This window comes from Onychomys torridus, chromosome 3 (assembly GCF_903995425.1).
Source record: "Onychomys torridus chromosome 3, mOncTor1.1, whole genome shotgun sequence".
NCBI classification, from domain to species: domain Eukaryota; kingdom Metazoa; phylum Chordata; class Mammalia; order Rodentia; family Cricetidae; genus Onychomys; species Onychomys torridus.
In genome coordinates this window covers 65,519,238-65,540,998 of record NC_050445.1, presented here as the reverse complement: position 1 = coordinate 65,540,998, position 21,761 = coordinate 65,519,238, and the positions used below count along the sequence as shown (strand labels likewise).

At 38.7% G+C, this 21,761-nt stretch overlaps 1 protein-coding gene across 1 annotated transcript in view; it reads left to right on the top strand.

Annotated features, from left to right (window-relative positions):
- Positions 1-21,761, top strand: part of Ankib1 (ankyrin repeat and IBR domain containing 1) — a 106,870-nt gene that overhangs the window by 41,609 nt on the left and 43,500 nt on the right. Inside the window, 3 exon segments of the mRNA XM_036180574.1 lie at positions 6,983-7,100; positions 18,186-18,394; positions 19,637-19,725. Of these exon segments, the coding sequence (XP_036036467.1) occupies positions 6,983-7,100; positions 18,186-18,394; positions 19,637-19,725 (416 nt within the window).

Below are 21,761 nucleotides of genomic sequence, written 5' to 3'. Positions count from 1 at the left end.
GTGTTCTTTCACTTTCTTATATCTGTTGAGACTTGCTTTGTAACCGAGTATGTGGTTAATTTTGGAGAAGGTTCCATGAGGTGCTGAGAAGATGGTATATTCTTTTGTGTTTGGGTGAAATGTTCTGTAGATACCTGTTAGGTGCATTTGATTTTTAACATCAGTTAGCTCCACTATTTCTATGTTTAGTTTTTGTCTGGATGGCCTGTCCATTTGTGAGAGTGGGATATTGACGTCTCTCACTACAATGTCCGAGGGTTGATGTGTGACTTAAGCTTTAGTAATGTTTCTTTCATCACAAATGTGGGTGCCTTTGCATTTGGGGCATAGATGTTATGAATTGAAACATCTTAGTGGATTTTTCCTTTGATGAATATGTTCTTTCCTATCTCTTTTGATTAATTTTGGTTGGAAGTCTATTATTATTTTTTTTTTAAGATATGAGAATGGCTACACCAGCTTGCTTTGTAGGTCCATTTACCTGAAAAATCTTTTTCAGTCCTTTACTCTGAAGTAATGTCTATCTTTGATGTTGATGTGTGTTTCTTGTATGCAGCAACAGGATGGATCCTGTTTTCATCCTGTTAGTCTGTGTTTTTTATTGAGGAATTGAGTCCATTGATATTGAGAGATATCAATGATTGAATGATTGTTAGTCCTGTTATGTTGTTGTCAGTGGTGGTGGTGGTGGTAGTGTGTGTGTGCACTTCTCTTTTAGTTTTGCTAGTGTAAAACTATTTATTTCCTCTACTTTCATGGGTGTTATTAACCTCTTTGGGTGAGAGTTTTCCTTCTAGTACTTTCTGTATGGCTGGATTTGTAGATAGATAATTGTTTAAATTTGACTTTATTATAGAATATCTTGTTTTCTCCATCTATGGTGAATGAAAGTTTTGCTGGGTATAGTAGTATGGGCTGTGGTGATATATTATGTACCCCAATAAAGCTTTCCTGGGGATCAGAGAAGCAGAACAGCCAGCCACTAGCTTACCTCTATGAAATCCTCGGTCTCAAGAGAGTGAATTCCTGTTTCCTCACGCCTTGTATACCTTTCTATGTCCTGTCATAGTACTTCCTGGGATTAAAGATGTGTGCCACCACTGCCTGTTTCTGTTTCTCTCATGTAGCCCAGTGTGGCCTTGAACTCACAAAGACCCAGACAGATCTCTGCCTTCGAGTGATAGAATTAAAGGTGTGTGCCACCACTGCCTGGCCTCTATGTCTGATTTAGTGACTGGCTCTGTCCTCTGATCCCCAATTAAGCTTTATTGGGGTATACAATATATCACCACACTGGGCTGGCATCTGTGGTCTCTTAGTGTCTACGAGACTTCTGTCCAGGCCCTTCTTTCTTTTAGAGTCTGCATTGAGAAGTCAGGTGTAATTCTAAGAGGTCTTCCTTCATACTTGCTTTTTTTTTTCCTTGCAGTTTTCAATAGTTTTTCTTTGTTCTTTATATTTAGTGTTTTGATTATTATGTGGTGAGAGGACTCTCTTTTCTAGTCCAATCTGTTTGGTGGTCTGTAAGCTTCTTATACCCTTATAGGCATCTCCTTCTTTATATTAGGGGAATTTTCTTCCATGATTTTGTTGAAAATATTTCCTGGGCCTTTGAGCTGGGTTTCTTCTCCTTCTAGTCCTATTATTCTTAGGTTTGGTCTTTTCATAGTGTCTCAAATTTCCTAGGAATAGAGTCGGGGGCCGGGGGAAGGGGAACTTAGAGAATGGAGGAGGCCTACTGGAGTTCTGCTGGACCCTCTGGTCTAGCAGGGACTCACCACCCAAGTTGATGGTTAGGCTATGGAGACGAGGAGCAGAGGGGCATTGGGAATGGGGGAGGGGTAGGCACCAAGAAAGTGGCGGAGGTCTTCTAGCAGCAGCCTGCCTGATCTGTTTGCAGGTGGGGATGGGACACAATGGAGAGAGTGGTGGAGACTCCTGAGGGTTGTGTCTGTTGGAGACCAGAGAGCAGCAGGCCTTCTGTAAGGTGTGGCCTATGGCTCAGCATGGTGTATCTGCCAGAGGGAATAGAAAGAGTGGGGAAGGTCAGTGAGAGATTGGCCTACCTGCTCTTCTGGAAGCATGGCCTGGGTTCACAATTCTGAAATTGTAATAAATAAATATACTTGAAAGTGTAAAAAAAAAAAAGTCACTTTCCTGACTTGATTCACCAAATTGTAACAGTTTTTGATGCTCTCAGATGTAAGCAAGCATATATACTCAATTTTGATGTGAGTAAAATCATTTTAATTTCAGTTTAATAAAATCCCCTCCCCAATTTGAGACAGGGTCTCTCTGTGTAGCCCTAGCTGTCCTGGAACTCACTGTGTAGACCAGACTACCTTCCACAGGTTTTCCTGCCTCTGCCCCCTAAGTGTTGGTATTAACAGTGTGTACCACCACACCTGGTTCTCAAATTTTTTAAATTTAACAATTTATTTTGAACATTTTTCCAAAGTTGGGACAGTTTATTTATTCTTACTGATGAACATAACTGATTTAGATAATTTTAAATGTTGTATTTGAACTGTTTCTCTTCATTTTATGGCATAGATAGTATGTGACATGTCCTGTAAATTATGGCATATCTTAATTTAGTCCAAGTTGTCGTAGTGCTATTCTAATTCCAATAATAAATGAATCAAATGAGTTGGGAATCATCATCATTTTTGTTTGTTTTTTAATCTACTTCTTAGTCTCATGATCCAACAAAACCATCTGCTTTGGTGGGCAGTGTTCTAGGAGAGTGGGTATCAGTGAAGAATCAAGGTAGGCTGCCTGCCCTCCTGGTGTTCAGTCCAACAGAGAAACATACCTAAGAATTGAAAAGTTAAATGAGCACATAATTTCCACAGTGGTACCTCCCATAAGAAAATGGAAGCCATGTTTGTTTTTTTTTTAACTCTAAAACACTGGTGATGATTAGGCCTCTGTAAAATACACATTATAAAATGTATATGTGCCTGCTTCTGAGTAACTGAAGAGAAAATGGCACTGGAGAAGGCCACAGGTCCTTCTTGTGACAGATGATCTGACCAGAAGAACCAACAGACTTGCTTTGTAAGAGCAAAGCTTCCTATCCGGTAAAATTGTAGGCTACCCCAGGTATTGACACTCAAGCAAGAACTACTTCTCAAAAGAAGAAGCTGGATGAAAGACTTCCTTTGTAACTTTTTTCTCCTTTCTTTCCCAAGCTAGCCTCAGAGATCAGCTAAAAAACTTAATATTAAAGGGAATAGAACCCATCTCTTTTCTCCTCTGTCTTCCATGTCTTGAGTTTGTGTGCGTACATGCATATGCATGTGTGTGTGTGTGTGTGTGTGTGTGTGTGTGTGTGTACAGGTTCTCTTCTGCTGCTGTGTTAGATTGGGGGATCAAACTCAGGGATTCCAGCCTGTGCACAATTGCCTCAGTGGGCTGAGCAATCTTTTTTACAATAAACGTATTCACCTTTAGCTGGGGTGGTTAACTAGTTTCAATTCTGGAATAAGTAATAGAAAACTAGTTTTTTCCTGATTCCTTTATATCATGGTCTTTCTGAAATCGTTTTTGAAAAATAACTATTATTTTTTAATTGTTAATCAAAATAGTGTTTGTGTATTAGGCTGTTGCTTATTTTGTGGTTCTTTCATAGCAGTAATATACACAAGATTACAGAAGAGGTACTTTTATTCACGGTTTCTTTTTAATTTAGTTTCCTTTTTTGTATCAGTTTTGACTTTATTTGAAGGTTATTACTGGCTTATAATCTGAAAATAGTAACAGTTTATCATTGCGACAGGAAAGAGAAAGGCACCTTCATTTTTATCTTTGACTCAGAAGGGAGAGCTAGTATGCACTTGAGACCGAACAATGTATTGAAAAGTTCCACGTGACCTAATTAGAGCTCTGCTGCAGAGTCTCACAGAGATGTGCGCTGTGCTCATGAGGGCAGTATGCCTTTGTCCCTTAAGAACTCTTCCATTGTTACCCACTTCAGTTGAAAACTTTGAGCATTTAAAAGATGATGATGTATAGAGACCACTTTATACTATCCCTTAACTCGCTGAAATCCAAGCTCTCTTTATGTTGTCAGAATTGTCAGAAAGGATAATTTTTATTAATTATTTACTTGTACTGTTGGGTTATAAATAACTAATTAATCTACAGAGTTGTGATTAAATTCACTGTTTCCTTTCTACTTAGTTGATTCAACATAAAGAAGGTAAAATGATTATTAATCTGAAGAGTAACTTTTGGGAAATACTTGCAAGAAATACACAGTTGCCACCACTGGGAATACCTAACTCCTATTGCTGAGGCAGGGTGGGATCCCTAGGAATTCATAGCTAAACTTGGAACACACTTTGAAGAAGCTACATGATAGATTGTATGTAACTTCTGGAACATATGCTACAGATTAAATAGGAAAAAAGCTGAACATGAAGATTAGATTCAGAGGTTTTGTTTAAAAGAGAAAAGGAAAAAGGAGAATATAGATATGAGGTAGATCACTGAATCTACTCTGAGGAAAAATGATGAAGAAATAATAGGATAAATGCGTAGATCATTGAATCTACACTAAAAAGAAAAAGGGAAAAATATAAAAATGACAAAAGGTAGATTATTGAATCTATTATGAAAAAAGAATATGGATATGATCAGATAAAAGGTCAATTATTGAATCTACTTTTAAAAAGGAATTACTTGTTTTAAATAGCATAAGTAATGAAAATTTTGTCTGAGTTTATCAAATGTTACTGGACTGGACATTGTTAATATATATATAATGGAGTTTTTCACCTGAATCTGTCAAATGTTAATGGACTAGACATTGTTAATGTAATTCTTGACTGTATATATTGTATATACTTATTGGATAGTTTTTCTTGTATTAGTTACAACCTTTTTAAATTTTAGACAAAAACGGGAAATGTGGTGGGTATTGTCTTCCCTGAAATAAACATATCTGGGGTCAGAGAACAGACAGCCACTAGAACAGAGCCAGAAATGGTGGCTAGAAAATGGGTCAGAGCAAGCTATAGCAGAAGTTGGGCAGTGGTGGTACACACCTTTAATCCCAGCACTTGGGAGACAGAGCTAGCTGGATCTCTGAGTTCAAGGCCACTTTAGGAACAGCTAAGTATGGTGACCCACGCCTTTAATCCCAGAAACCCAACCTTTTATCCCAGGGAGTGGGGGCAGAAAGAAAAAGGTATATGAGACGAGAAAAAGCATGCAGTTAGTTAAGCATTTGGTTGGTTAAGTGTTCAGGCTTTGGAGCAAGACAGTTCAGCTGAGATTCATGTGGAGGAGGACTCAGAAGCTTCCAGCCTGAGGAAACAGGATCACCTGAGGAACTAGCAAGGTGAGATAGCTGTGGCTTGTTCTGCTTCTCTGATCTTCCAGCATTCACCCCAATAACCTGCCTCAGGTTTGATTTTATTAACAAGTACCTTTAAGATTCATACTACAGGGATATATTGTGTTTTCCAGGGGAAAGTGTGTTTTATAATTAGCTTAACAACAAACTTTGGATTCTTCTAAGCATGACCAGGATTAGTTGCAGTGTTCATTTAATGATATCTCCATTTGGAACCCTGGATTAAATTTCCATTTCTTTGTAATTAATTTCATGTGATAAAAAATTTGTTGAACCTAAGTTTGCTCCTCAGTTTTTAAATGGAAGAGCTCCTTAACATCCTAGTGATTTTTATTTTTAAAGTTTATCACTCTATTGCTTTCAAATAATCCTCAGCATTTTACAGGATTACCTTAACATTTTGCCCCTTCTATATTTTTATGTTGTTGCAATGATACTACATATTTTCTTTTCTTTTTTTTGGTTTTTTTGTTTGTTTATTTCGAGACAGAGTTTCTGTAGATCATCTCTGCAGACCAGTCTGGCCTTGATCTCACTGATATCTGACTGCCTCTGCCATCCAAGTACTGGGATTAAAAACATGCACCACCACTACCTGACTCACATATTTTATTTTTAACGTTTTTATTCTTAACTATTCTGAGTTTTTCAAACTCGGGAAAATCATTTTAAATGAATAATGAGTGTTGTAACATGTAGGTATCATATAACGCTATTAATAATATTTGAACTGTTTGCATGTGTTCTCTTTTTCAAGTAACACTACAGATGACTGGTTTTGTTCACATTGGAATAGATGAATGTTCCAAAGAAAAGCTATGATATCAAGTTGTTAAGTTATATGTAGTTTTATATGTAAAGTGAAGATTTTATTTTCACATAGTGAATCCAAAGACCAACTTTCTAAAAACCTTACCAACATAAAATGTTATCTTGTGCCGGGTGGTGGTGGTGCACACCTTTGATCTCAGCATTTGGGAGGCAGAGCCAGGCGGATCTCTGTGAGTTCGAGGCCAGCCTGGTCTACCAAGTGAGTTCCAGGAAAGGTGCAAAGCTACACAGAGAAACCCTGTCTCAGAGGGGGAAAAAAATTGTAAATCAACTACAGTAGGTGAGATACAGCATATTCCCAGAGCTCTCTGACAACTGATAGATGCTGCCTGATGACATCCTCAGTGGTTTTGGGGGGTTGGGGAGCTCCCCTTCCTAAACATTTGGGAAATCGTGCTTTTTAAATGTGACCTTTGTAAGTAAGCAAGCATATGTGCACACACAGCTGACTCACATCAGGAGTAGACTAGATAAAAGTCCATGGGAGTTGTAATGATGGCTATTACTTGATTTCTATAGCTTTTTATATGTTAGCCAGAGATGTAGTACTGTAGAGGACAGTGGTCTCCCATCATAATCCCTTGATTTTGAAAATGATACGGTATGTGCACCCCTGCATCCACTCTCTGGCTTAAAGTGGACCTGTGCAAGAATACCCTGAAACCCAAGGTAGTGGAGAAAAGAAAGTCCTTCAATATCTGAGCTCAAACTGGAATGTTAAATGGTGGTCATGTGTACTTCTTTTAGAGAATAATAGCCAATTTATCATTGTTTCTCTTCTTTCCAAAGCCATATGAAGGATTGAGGCCTCAGGATCTTCGTAGATTAAAGGATATGCTTATTGTGGAGACTGCAGACATGCTCCAGGCCCCTCTGTTTACTGCTGAAGCATTACTTCGAGCTCATGGTAATGAGAAATGTCTTATGCCTTTGATAACTCGGTGCCTTTTGAAACTTCAGAGTTAAACACAACTATTTCTGTGTCAAAATATGATTTTTTTTTTTAATGAGCCAACATAGTTTTTGTGCACATGTTGCTCTGACAGTCATCATCCTGTAACACTTCACATTTGATCTGTGAACTGACTATAAATCAAAAAGGAGAGTAGAAATTTCCTTTTTTTTCTTAAATTGAGTTCCTGAGTAGTTTTGTTGAAGTCATTCAAGTATCAAATTTTATGGCTCAATTAAATTGTGTTGTTATCAATTATAGTTATTCAAAAGCTGTTTATTACCATGAAATGTAAAAATGAGATTAAGACTTGAGAGTATACTATCTCTTAGAAGTTGTTTGTTTTTTGATTTGTTTGCTTTGGAGGTATTTTTTTCTTCCTTAAAGACACAGCCAACTAAGAAAGTCCCCAGCTTTGTCCCTTATCCCGGTCATTCTTGGCACAGTCACTTTGGACATGGTTGCATGCCGAGTTACTCTCCTTCATACCTGACATTTGCTGTTCTGTCTGGCCTTACAGAACAGCATTTCCTGGCTTTAAAATAATTTTACAAAGGAAAGGTATAAGGAATCTTTGTCTGTCCTGCCAGCCAGCTCCCAGATCACAACACAGAGACTTCTTATTAATTATGAAAGCTCAGCCTTTTGCTTAGACTTGTCTCAACCAGCTCTTATAAGTGAACCCATGTTTATTACTCTCTGTTCTTCCCATGGCATCACCTCTCTTCTGTATTGCACCTCCTGTTTCTTCTCCATGTCTGGCTGGTGACTCTGCCTTTCTTCTCCTAGAGTTCTCTCTGCCCAGAAGTCCCACCTATACTCCTGCTCACTATCGGCCTTTAAGCTTTCTCTCACACCAATCATAGCAATTCCATCTTCACAAAGTCTACAAATATCCCACAACAGAAAGATAAGTGCTGAATTTTAACAAAATATATTTAAAAGCAGAATAGTAAAAATCTGTTCTATTCCAGTTATTTTGAAGCTCTAGTTGTCTATTTTTAACAAGAAGTCTTTATCCTGAACACCAAAATAGAATGTTACTTCCCAAAATGGTCATAATGATCCCAGCACCTGGGAGGCAGAGGGAGATGGATCTCTCTGAGTTCAAGGCCAGCTTGTTCTGCAAAACCAGGAGTTCTGAGACTGTTGGGGCTGTTGTACAAAGGAACCCTGTCTCAAAAAACAAAACGAAAGAACTGAGAACTTAGTATTTCCTCATGGATAAAGGTCCATTGCTGCCAGTGTGTTGGCTAACCCTCCAGAATCACACCTAAAAGCACTAATGTTTGCCTGGTTCTATCATTGGCATCTTTTCCTTCTGAACCATAACACTCTGGGTATATAGCAGTGACTCCTAAATTTACTATAAAAAGAATGGCCTGGGAAATTAAACGTAAATTCAGAGCTAGCTTCAGAGTCGGAGTCTGAAGATGCGAGGTCGAGCTTAAGAATAAATACATTTAAACAATCTACTAAGTGGATGTGAGACCAACAGTTTTTAAGATGACCTGAGTCCTAGCAGCTGCATACCTACAGTCTGACTGTAGCCAGGGTTTCTAAACTGTATTTGTCATTTTCCATATAACCTAACAGTTAACTCCTCACTAATTGGGGGACACCCGGGAACCCTCATCTAGTTACCTGGCAAAAGCTTTAGTGTCGTCCTTCACTCCCAGTCAGTTCCCATCATTTCTGTTCTGAGTACCTCAGCCTCTACTCTCCTTTGCTCTTCCATTCCTACTGATGGCTTAAATCCAGACTACTAGTTCTCATCGTTGTCGTACCCTGATCTTCAGTTTTGTTCTTCTGGTTTCACCCAGTACATATTTTGTGTTATTTGAAAATGCCGATCTGAGTCTGTCATTACATGGATGAACGCTCTTCCGTGCGCCCCTATTTAAACCCATCCAGTTTTCTAAAGTAAACCTATGACATAAGTTTCGTCATCTGGAGTGTTAGTCTTCCCAGTTCTTTCACCATGTATCTCATTTTGTCCTTAAAAATCACCTCTTGTAGGAAGTTTTCTTACCTTGTATCTTTTAGGACTCTTCCTGTTTCCATTATATTCTATACGTAGCACACACACACACATACATATCTTACACCAGTGGTTACATACAGTTTAGATGCTCAAATGTGAGTGTATCTGCATGTGGGTGGGCCCGCCTGGGGATGGATAGGGGAGCTGTGTTTCAGTTCCAAAATCATCAGAAATACATGTTTTCCCAAGGTGTTAGGTCCCTTTATTAGCCTGGAAACTCCTTAATGGGTTTGTGTTTACACAATAACAAATGTATATTAGTCTCAAAAAGTAGTTGTGAAATGAATAAACATACTTGAAATGTATTTTTATGTTTTTAAAAGGTTTCTTCATTATCATCTTTTAAGCTCCAGAGTAAATCCTGGGTCAAAAAACTTAAATTTAGAAATTCATAATAGCCTTTTGAGATATAGCTCATTTTGTAGAGTGCTTGCTTAGTGGGGCAATTTAAAAGCAGAATAGTCTTCTTTTAACTAACAATAATGCCTAACAATCATAATAGGAAAACTTGTACAGAATCTTGGGAATGAAAGGAACATTTAAAATCCCGTAACTTAGGAGGCAGAGGCACCAGAATGATGAGTTCAAGACTAGCCTAGGTTACATAGGGGGAGACCCTGTCTCAAAATAACTAAACAAGCCCCAAACTAGAACAGAAGCACACATCCTTTGTTTGTCTGACCTCTTTGACACAGAGTGTGTAGTCAAGTGTAGTGTAGAAAGCAAGGAGTACTGTCTCCTGCCGGTTGTCTCAGCCCTTGGGACGATCACTATGGCTACGTGGTCAGGCCAGCCTGGTCTACAGAGTTACACTTGTCTCAAACACCTACAAATAAAAACAGTTGCCAGGCAGTGGTGGTGCACGCCTTTAATCCCAGCACTCGGGAGGCAGAGGCAGGCGGATCTCTGAGTTCGAGGCCAGCCTGGTCTACAGAGCGAGATCCAGCAAAGGCACAAAGCTACACAGAGAAACCCTGTCTCGGGGGAAAAAAAAAAAAACAGTTTAAAGAAATAAAATGCAGACCTGGAAGCTATTCGTCAGTGGGGTCATCATGTAGCATTTCATTTATCCCAGGCTGAGGTTTTGCTGTCCATGGTTTTAGTTACCTGTGCTCAGCTATAGTCCATAATTCTGAATGGAAAGTTCAAGAAACAAACTAAGTTTTCAATTGCACACCATTCAGAATCAAATGAGATTTCACTCCCTCAGGCTCAGGATGTGAATCAGTCTTTTGTCCTGTCTGTCGGACATGTGTGTTGTACTCGCCCTTGATCAGTTAGTACCCATCCATCTCCTTATTAGGTCAGCTTTTACAAAAGGACAGAACTAGTGCTCAAGTAACTTTGCTTTACTTGATAGTAGCATATTGATGTTGGGAGTTTGTTAGAGTACACTGCTATAACTATCCTATCCAGTTAGTTGCTAGTAATTTATAAACTGAACTTTATCACCTGTATATACAGAGAGAAATTTTAAAAAGTTCTTGGTATACATGCACTTACATACATATGGTATGTACTGTCCACAGGCTTCTAATGGAAGTCTTAGGACATGCCCTCTGTGAGTAAGGAAGAACTACTTTAGCACTTCGGATTAGCTAGCTGTCGAAATCTCTCTTAATCCAATTACAAAGTTCAAAGCATCTATATCCTGATGTGAAAAGGAGCTCTACACAGTCATGCAGGGACACCAAAACTTGAAGTAGTTCATCTCCATCCTAGCCAACCAATCAGAAAGGAAAATAGTTGTGAAGTTTCTGAGCCCATCCCAGATGTGTCATATTTTATTTCTTCATGTATTTCATTGGCCAGATTGTAACCAGGCAGCCACTCCTAAGTGCAAGTAACAGTTCTGCACTGTAACACCTGTGCACATAGTCCTCTTTGCCACAGATACCTACGTTCTCACAGTAAACTCTAGTTGAATTCTCCTGGTCAGCATTTGTCCATTCTAGGATAATAACTTCTTGTTGTTTGTTTCTTTAGGGGGGGGGGGTGGGGGTGGTGGTTGTCGTCTACCAGTATGGACAAGCTGGCCTCCAGATCACAGCCATGTTTCAATTGCCCAAGTCCAGGCACGTCCCCCTGTGCCTGGCCTGACATCTTGCTGAAGCATTTGTTTCATATTTCTTCTCTTAAAGCATTAGGTGCAGGATCTGAGTTTTCTAATGGACTTCTCTCTTGTATTGTTTAGGTAGTATTGCTGACATTTACAGGGATCAGTTGTATTCTAGTGGAACAGTGGGCAGAGCTACCCTCCATTATGATGTGTAAAGCTCTGCTTCGGAACAGTAAACTCAACTGTCCAGAAGATCATAATCTTGCTGACACTCTGCTTTCCATAGGAATATAGGTTATGCTGGCTGTTGTCAGATTTAGATCTTAAGTAATAAAATTGGCCTCAAGCAGAAGTACTAAATGTTTTATGATGTTTACTAAATAGTATTTAAATCTTTAAGACATGCTCATAGACATGTGTTAAAAACATTTGGATTGGTTTTTTGTATATGAATGTTTTGCCTGCATGTGTGTATGTGCACTACATGTTGGTCTGGTGCTATGGAGATCAGAGAAAGATGTTGGACCTCTTACAGCTGGAGTTACTGGTCATTGTGAGCCACCATATAGGTGCTGGGAATCAAACCAGTGTCCTGCAAGGGCAGCAAGTGCTTCAAACTCCTGAACTTCTGAGATTAATAGGACCTGTTGAAAAACTAAAATTTCTAAAGTAGCATTGTACAAACTTGCTTGTCCTTATGACTTAAGAGTTTTTATTGCTGTGAAGAGACACCATGACCATGGCAACTGTTATTAAAAAGAAAAAAAACATTTAATTGTGGTGGCTTGCTTACAGTTCAGAGGTGCAGTCCATCATGGCAGGGAGCATGGCGGCATGCAGGCAGAGGTGGTGCTGAATCTGAGAGTGCTACACTTGCAGGCAACAGGAAGTCAACTGACACACTGGGCGATATCCTGAGTATATGAAACCTCAAAGCCCGCCCCCACAGTGATACACTTCCTCCAAAGGTATGGCCCAGGTTAAAGGCCCTTCAGCCTCAAGATCTGGAATAAAGGTGTGAGTCATCCAGCCTCCTCCAGCAAGACCACACTTCCTCCAACAAGGACTTCCTCCATACCTCCTAATAGTGCCACTCCCCATGAGCGTATGGGGGCCACATACGTTCAAGCTTACCATGTCTTAGAATAAATACATATCAATAGATTGCTCTTAATGCTTTGGCAGTTCATCATCTTTTCTGTTCAGCACAGGCCATCTTCACCCAAGGCTTTCCTCAGTGTAGATTCCTTCCTCCACAACACATCTTTGTTCCAAACACCATATCTTCTATATAACAGCTCTTTGAAAGTCCTTCCAGAACATACCAAAGGAGCTTAAGTTCTTTGTGTTAAATTTGCAGCCCTCCTCTTGCAGTGCGCCTTGTTCAGTGGTGTTCCCTAGTTCTACAGGTGGAAGCAACAGATAACCAACTGGATAGTCAAGGCACAAACGTGCGTGGAAGAGACACAGCTGACCTTTCCTCTCCCTCAGGCCCTGGACTTGTCATTACCAAATTGTCAGTCCTCTCCTTTCCTGCCCACACCACCTTGCCTGGGCTGCCCTTGCCTCCCTTTGCAGCACGCAGTGGCCTTTTTCTAGTTGGTTTCTTTCCTTCACTCACAGCCTATCCAATTTTTGTTCTTCCTACTCTACTCAGAATAATCTTTTCAAATTTAGACAGAACAATTTACTCTTCATGTCCCCAAGCCCAGCTATCCTTTGATTTCCAATAATAGTTAAACTGAAGATAGAAACAGTTTTGCAGTGTCCTGTGTGGCCAAGGCCTGCCAGGTCTTGAAGGTTCCTCTCACAGTGCTTCTCTTGGGTCTCTGCTTCTCCTGTGTGGACCTTCTTACTGTCCCACAGCAGTGCCACCGTCCTGCTGCCGCAGACTGCTGCACATCTGGTGTTCCCTCTACCTACACTGCCTTTCTCTCCTCTTCGGCTAGCCGGCTCCCACTCATTCCTGAGGTGCACTTACCTTGCTGTCTCTTCCTCCCTGACAAGGAGTGTCTTCGGGTGCTTTCAACAGTGGTGAATTTGTTATGTATGCTTATTGATCTCCTTACTGTAAGTTCCAGGAAGACAAGGATTGTGAGTGGTGTTTCCTATCATTGTACATCTTCACTGCCTGACTGAAAAGATAGTAAATGTTAGCCAAATGACTAGTAAGGTAGAACCAAAGCAGATAATTGTACTGAAAAATATTTGTAGTAGGTAAGACATATTTAATCTATGAATGTGTTATAATACTATTTCGTTTACTTAAAAAATGACATAATGGAGCCAGGCAATGGTGGCTCATGCCTTTAATCCCAACACTTGGGAGACAAAGGCCGTTCGATCTCTATGACTTCAAAGCCAGCCTGATCTACAAAGTGAGTTCCAGGACAACCAGGGTGACACAGTGAAACTCTGTCTCCAAAAACCAAAGAAGAAAAAATGACATAATGGAACTATTTTAAAAAATCATAATGCACAGGAAAATTATTTTATATTCTCACAATTTGATAATACTTAATATATTTTCAAATGAGAATCAATTTTTGTTACAGTTCCCCCATAATACATCCTTAAACATTTTTTTAAGTTGTTATAGTTACCACTTTCAATGACTGCATCTAAGGAAATTGTTTGTACTTTAAATTTGTAATGTGGTATGTATCTTTATATTAATTAATTTATGCTTACTTTAGTATGAATAGAACATTTTAAGAGTTGATAGTACTTAGTGGCATCATTGCTGATTTCTGTCAGTTTTATAGACCTTCCACTAAGTGCTCAACACACACTTAGAATTCAAAGGATTGAGTTGATGTGCTTATTTTTCTAGAGTTTGCTCAAGTTCATATAGTTAAATAAGTAACACATCTGAAATTTGAACTTCAGACGGCCTATTTCCAAAGGTGGTCTTTACACTGTGTACCATTGCTAACATTTTGGAGGGCAGCAAGGAAAAACTTTTGAGAAACTGAATGGGGAATGTATTCCAGATGTGGTGCTCGGATAGGTTATAATTGTAGACAATCACCTAACAAAAAAGTAGCTTTTGGTGATATTATTTTTAAATAGTAAGCTCAGTTCATAGAAGGAAAAGTAAGTAGAAATTAACTTATAAAAACGTTGTAATTTCACAATAAAAAATAAATTTGATGGCTTGGTTTGGGGGGGGGGGCTTTTTTGTTTTATGTGATTCCAAAAGTAATGTTACTTATTTGGAAAAAATCCAGCACAGGGAAGTCACCATTGTTTTCAACAATAATAAGATTAATATGTAAATATTATTAATAATGTTTTAATTGATATGTAATTATAAAACTTTTATCACTGACTACTAGCCTATATAACTTCCAATTAGATAACTATGACTCCACTTTCTGCCTTTATAAGTGATGTTTTCAAACATTATACAAACAGGTACTTGGTGCTTTTTCAGTTGGGCAAGTGTCCATGCTCTATTTTCTGCCTGCTCTTTGTTGCTCTCTGTAGCAAGCTTTCTTGTCAGACTATCTTTGGATTGCCAGCCCCAAATAATGACATGGAGACGTCATATTACTTATGAAAGACTGGCCTTTAGCTTAGGCTTGTCCCCAAGTAGCTTTTATAATTTAGTTAACCCATATTTTTCAATCCACATTTGGCCATGTTGCTTTTTACCTTTACTTAGTACTCAGTCTCTCCCCCAGAAATCCCACCTATCTTCTGCCTAGCTATTGGCCATTCAGCTCTTTATTAAACCAATGAGAAGGTGCCTTAGGCAGAGACACATCTTTACAGTGTACACAAATACTCTGCAACAGCTCTCTACTCTCTTCAGAAAGTTATAATGTATGTCTTGTTCAAATTTATGGCTGCTGTTTATAGGACTGGTATGATAGAAGTTACTTCCTTTTTACCAGATTTTCTCCTGTTCTCAAGCTGTCTTTTCACTTTGCTAACTGAGAAGGCCAGGAAAATACCATGACAGGCTCCTAATAATTCACTTAAGAACTAGGCCTCAGTTCCTGCCTCTTGAGACTTGACAGTTTCTGAGGAAGCCACAAACAAAGGGCAATCAATCTTCAATGTCCCTGACAGCAGGTATAAGGAAGATAACATGTACCAAGCCTGGGCCACTGGGCACCAAGCCTGGGCCACTGGGCCAGCCCCCACAGTCAGTACGTAGCTCAATGTAATAACCAAATAAGGACAAAGCTTGGGACTTGTCCAGGCCTGCCTAAAATTGGGAAAACTGTAGCTGTCACCAGCCCCTGCTAGCCCTAGCCAATTAGAACAGACTAATATGATTGCCACTCATGTAAGCCAATCATATCTGAGATGGCCTAACTGTCCCTGAAACGCCCCTTAGTTGTGCTTAAAAGGAGCCTGTGAGCGTCTCTCAGGGTCGCCATCTTGCCTTTGTGTTGGATGGGCAGCCCCAGCATGCCTGAACCTTTACTGTCAAGATAATAAACTCTTTTGCTCACTTTGGCAGCACATATACTAAAAAATTGGAAAGATAATAAACTCTTGTTGATTGCATACATGAATGGTGGTCTTTTATGGGACTTCTCCAGGACCCTAACACAAACAATCTCCTTTTAAGCTTTCGTTAAAAGTCAAGAATCGCTTTTCAATGTGTTGTACTTTTTTCAGTCTTAAGAAGAAATGCCAATACTGTTTTTCTCTTTGAACATACTGATGTTATAAGTTACCTTTTATAATACTCAACTGTAGCTGAACTACACACAACCACTTTTCTATTCCAAGAGTAAGATATAGTTGGCCTTGGGGTATCTGTCATCCTGTGCTTGTTTTCCTAATACTTTATTGAGCGTTTGGCATTATAATATGGTACATAGTTTTGCCAATGTCAATTTAGCTTGACTTGTGGTGTTCTCTTTGTCAAGTAGACTGGATGTTCCTGTTCAGAATATTTGTGCATTTAACTTGAATGTGTCCTGAGCATTATCATCTGCAATTATATAATGTAATGAGCCACTACTGATAAACATGTTTGAAAATTTCTTTTTCTGAGATCTAAATCAGATTTTTTAAGCATTAAAAAAGGCAGGTAACTTTTTTAATTTTCCATGAGTGAAACAACAGAGAAAGGGGAGATCGTAATTGTATGTTGGGTTCTATGTACACTAGGTAAATAACAGAAATTGTAGACAGTGTTTTCTGATATGGTTGGCATAAAAAATGAGAAGTAAAAGGAGAATAGAAAAGCCATGGCCCTACATAAAATAAATCAATTTTACTTGGTTTCTAATAGACCTTTTAGAAGTTATGTTAGTATGTGTATTGAGGGGTGTGGTTCTTTATCTGTTCATCTGTTGATTATTACCTAGGTTGGTTGATGTGTGTGTGTGTATGGCAAGAGGGGTGGTCTTTGTTCATTTGTTGTTTAATACCTACGTTGATTGGGGGCGGTTCTTTGTTTATCTGTTGATTATTACCTAAGTTGATGTGGGGGGGGCAGTTCTTTGTTCATCTGTTGATTATTACAGTTGATATGGGGGGGTTTCTTTGTTCATCTGTTGATTATTACCTAGGTTGATGTGGGGTGGGGGGTTTCTTTGTCTGTTCATCTGTTGATTATTACCTAGGTTGATGTGGGGTGGGGGGTTTCTTTGTTCATCTGTTGATTATTACCTAGGTTGATGTGTAGGGGGGGTTTCTTTGTCTGTTCATCTCTTGATTATTACAGTTGGGGGGGTTCTTTGTCTGTTCATCTGTTGATTATTACAGTTGATATGGGGGGGTTTCTTTGTTCATCTGTTGATTATTACCTAGGTTGATGTGGGGGGGGTTCTTTGTTCATCTGTTGATTATTACCTAGGTTGATGTGTAGGGGGGTTCTTTGTCTGTTTATCTGTTGATTATCACCTAGATTGGTATAAGGGTTTCTTTGTCTATTCATCTGTTGTTTAGTACCTAGGTTGAGTCCATTAGCCATTGCAGTTAGTGTTAAGATAAACGTAACCATCCAGGTATCACGTTTGTAGGCTGACATTGGTTCTTGTGAATAAGTGGTATGACTAGATTATATCATGTTTTACATTGGGGGGGGGCACTTTTAGTACACTTGACAGTGTGTGGTGGGGAAAAGAACATACTCTTGGAATCCCAAAGAGGTTTCAAGTCTCCGAGGTTGGGTAAGTTAAGTAACTTCCCTGCATCTTGGTTTCTTTACCTGAATAATAACTGAGAACTTCATTGGGAGAAATAAATTAAGTAATTTACATATTATATATATAACCCCAAGCAAAATAATTGAATATTTTAGTTTTTTTTTTTTTTTTTTTTTTTTTTTTTTTTTTTTTTTTTTTTTAAAAACTGGATTTTTGTGGCTCTGGACTTCATAATAACAAGTTCCACTTAACCATTTTATAATTGTTCACAGAAGGACAATTATCTGTTTTAAATTAAGACAGATTTAACCTCCCCTAATACAGATTTATCTTTAATTCACTAAAACCTTACTTATAACCCAGTTTCCTTGGGAAGTTCCTTCTGCTTTCAAGCTCTTTACCAGGTGACCTGTAGGACTGTATAATCCTTTTACAGTTCGAGACCATTGGGAAGATAGTTGTATAATTATGAATTAAAAGAGGAAAGTGACTAAGTTAAATCTCTACCAAAATATTAGTAAATTCTAAATGATGAAGCCATCTATTTAAAATATCAGTAGAAATTACTGGAAATTCTGAGCACATTCTTAGAGTTTGGTATTTGTAATAGGAGTTTAAATTGTATTTTAAAATATCACTAACTTCTGTCTACCTAGACATGCCTTGGTAATTAATTACTATTGTACATAAATTCTGTTTTTTTTTTAACTTGGGTGACATGTATCTTCTTCATTTATCCTGTTCCTATTATTACTAATAACAGGTTTCAAAACATTGTAGTTTCTGGGTTTTGATAGACATCTGTTCTATATTTCCTAAAGATTGGGACAGAGAGAAATTACTTGAAGCTTGGATGTCCAACCCAGAGAACTGCTGCCAACGGTCAGGTGTGCAGATGCCAACTCCACCACCGAGTGGGTACAATGCCTGGGACACACTTCCTTCCCCAAGAACCCCAAGGACCACACGCTCTTCTGTCACCTCTCCAGATGAAGTCAGTCTGTCTCCCGGCGACTTAGATGCCAGCTTGGTATGGCTTGGTGCACTTCCTGGCTTCGCTCTCAGTCTTCCCTCTTTGAGACTGTGTGGCATTGGTCCGTGGAGTGGCTGCTTTATTATTTTATATTATTGCAACTGAGTGCTGTACCTTGCTTTGAAGGCTCGGTTATTTTCATGCTTTGGTAAATTCTTACTACCGCAGAATGTTTTTGTGATCTCTGAATTATAGGTTGAAAAGCAAAATATTTTCTCACTTCAAAACAGTTTGGAAAAGCCATGCACTATATTTTCACCTCAAACTATTCAATGTATTTAAATACAACATACATGAAATACTAAAACTTAGTTTGTAGTATGCATGCTTGACCTAAAACATAATTTTTAAAATCATTTGCTGAATGCTAATTTTTATGATCATTTGTTTGTCTTAGCAAAGCTTCTGAGTTGGTCATTCAGTGCATTTCCTTAGTGAACGTTTCTCCTTTAATGGGGAGTAGTACTGCCCTTGTGTGAGATAACCAGCATACGACTGGTGGGCTGTGGAGGAGATATGCTTCTTGAATGGTTTATCCACTCCACATTTGTAACAAATATGAACGCACCCTTTGTCTTGTCTAGGAACCATTTAGGAAAGCAAAATTCTATTCTGTAATTCACATTTTAACATAAAGTTTGCTTCTTATAAGTCATGTTAAAAGGTAACATAGTTTTGTATCAGACTTCCTTGCATGAAGACTTTACTTTGCTACTTATTTTGGGAATGGGGGTGAGGTAGGAGGTGCAAGCATTTGAACACAGGTGCTCACCCCTGTTAGGTAAGCACTATACCACTGAGCTACATTCCCCAGCCCAAGTTGCCACTCTTAAAATCCTCAATTTCTATATTCAAAGCACAAAGTTGCTCTGTTTCCACAGTGAGCATACAGTGCAAGACACACTGAAGTGGTCATCATGTCCTGTGTGATCTTGACCTGAGTAGATGCTAAGGATTTGTTTCTTGTGTTTCCCTTACCTACTGCACAGTGCTGCTTAATAAGGAAACTTAGTTTGTTTTTGCATTAAGACATTAAATGCCATAGCAGATATAAAAAAAAAAGGCACACATGATACTTATTATTCACTCCAAGCCAGGCATCTTAACAGACTTTGTAGCATTGGAACATTTAATTTTCTAAGATTTATATTTTTTGTCATTAAACTATTGAACAAAATGACTGTATTGCTTCTCTTCAGAGTATGACCCTGTTAAATCTCTTCTCTTGTTTATCTCCAGTGTGACATTTGCATGTGCAGTATTTCTGTGTTTGAAGACCCAGTGGATATGCCCTGTGGACATGATTTTTGTAGAGGATGTTGGGAGTCGTGAGTATATGAGCAGCTTATTCATCTCTCACTACATGATAGCACTTTGGGTCTGGTCATGACAGTGTTTGCTTTCAGTATTTAATGGTGTGGATCATTTATATTGTTTTCTGGGTTACACTGAAATGTACTATACTTTATTACAAAGAATATTTTGTTTTTCCTCTTTGACATCAAATTATATTGATGTCTAAACAATTGTATTAGTATTTTTATTTATATTACACATAATATAAATTTCAGATATAACCTCAATATCAAGAATCAGTTTCTGTCTTCTATCCCAAGAATTTTAAGCATTTGTGGTATCTGAATTTTTAAAAGCACATAGCCTTGAAAATCTCTAAGAATACAGATATTTGAAATTCTTTCTTATTCTGAAGTCAAATGCAGATGCTAGAGATTGGATGTGTATTACAATGGAAATTGTATTTTGCTTCTCATGTTTTTCTCTCATTTCCTCTTTATTACCTTTCTTAGACTTACACATTTTCATTATATGTTAACTTTATAGTTGCACTTTTTGAGAGAGCACGTGAAACAAATGAAGACAGTATAAATGAGCAGTACAGTATCTTACGTCTGTGGGGCATTTACCCACCAACCCCACAGCTCCTCAGAGTTTTCTTGGGTGCGAGCAGCAGGAAATATTAGATAGAAGGATTTATAGTGTGAAGATAAACAGATAGAAAATACAGGATAGCCTTGAGAGGTCCTGAACGTATTCCAATGAGACGTATTCCAACGAGCCCCACTGTCTCTGCCCCAGGGTATTTATAAAGAGGCCAAGGGGTGGAGCAAAAGACCTCCCCCAGCACAGCCAAATGCAGACTATCTCAGAAGCTGCACTCGGCCCGTAGTCCAATCATCCTCTCTACACAGACCTGCTAGGTAAAGCCAGGAGGAACCTGAAAACAGGCTCCCACATCTCTGGAGGCTCACAGAGCTTCATTTGATGATTGAAGCAAACTGTTTTATAAGTGTCTAAGAAAATCTTTCATGCTTTTTTCACGGAATATTGGGTATCAGTGTAGGACTCTAGGGAGCATTACGTGAGTGAGAAAGCAAAGGCCTGGCAAGTTTTCTGCATTTGATTTTTGTTTTGATTGCTTTGATTTACAGTTTTGCTATGGTGTAGTTGACATGTATCAACCTATACACTTAAACTAAATTAGTTCATAAATTTAGACATGTGTATACCATGAAACAATCACCACAATCAAGATACTGAATATCTCTGTGAGCTTCCCAAGTTTCCTCACTGGGGTGGAGCTAGCTTAGTGAGTAAAATGGTCGCCCAAGCATAGAAAGCCCAGCTCAATCCCGGCAGCACACACAGAAACATCAAGCATAGCAGCATGCATTATAGTCCAAGTGCTAGACAGGTAGACAAGTCTTAACCCTGGGGCTTCCTGGCCAACCAGTCTAGCCTCACTTTTAAAAACTAGCACTCTAGTTCCATAACATTGGGAGACTGTCTAAAGGGAGGTAAATGATAGTGTTTCTACGATAACTCTGGAGGTCATCTGGCCTACACACACATACACACACACACACACACACACACTTATATGTGCCTGTATACATACAAATATGCATATATGCATTAAAAACTTAACCATTTCTCCTTGAATCTCTCCTGTACACATTTCTGCCTCTCTCTCATCCTCCCCCACCTCCCTCCACCCATAAATTTATATAAAACGTCCTGATCTGTATACTGGTTTCATTTGTGGTACTTGTATGTTTTCTGCAGCAGTATGAAGCAGAACTTCATTTGGAGGGACAAACTGCTTTTCAAAAACTCAAAATAACAAAATAATCCTGGTTTTGTTTTAAATGTTAAATATAGACTAGACTTTAGTCTACTAGGGTCAAGTCAGTGTAGCTGATACAAGTAAAGTAATTCACAGGGTCCAAACCCACAGGCTAAAGCAGCCTTTGGCCCAGTTCTGAGCAGGTATTCGGGGAAGTGTTAACTGGGTTTTACATTTTGTGGTTTTTGATTCCTATGTGAAAATTAACCTTGCTTGGGA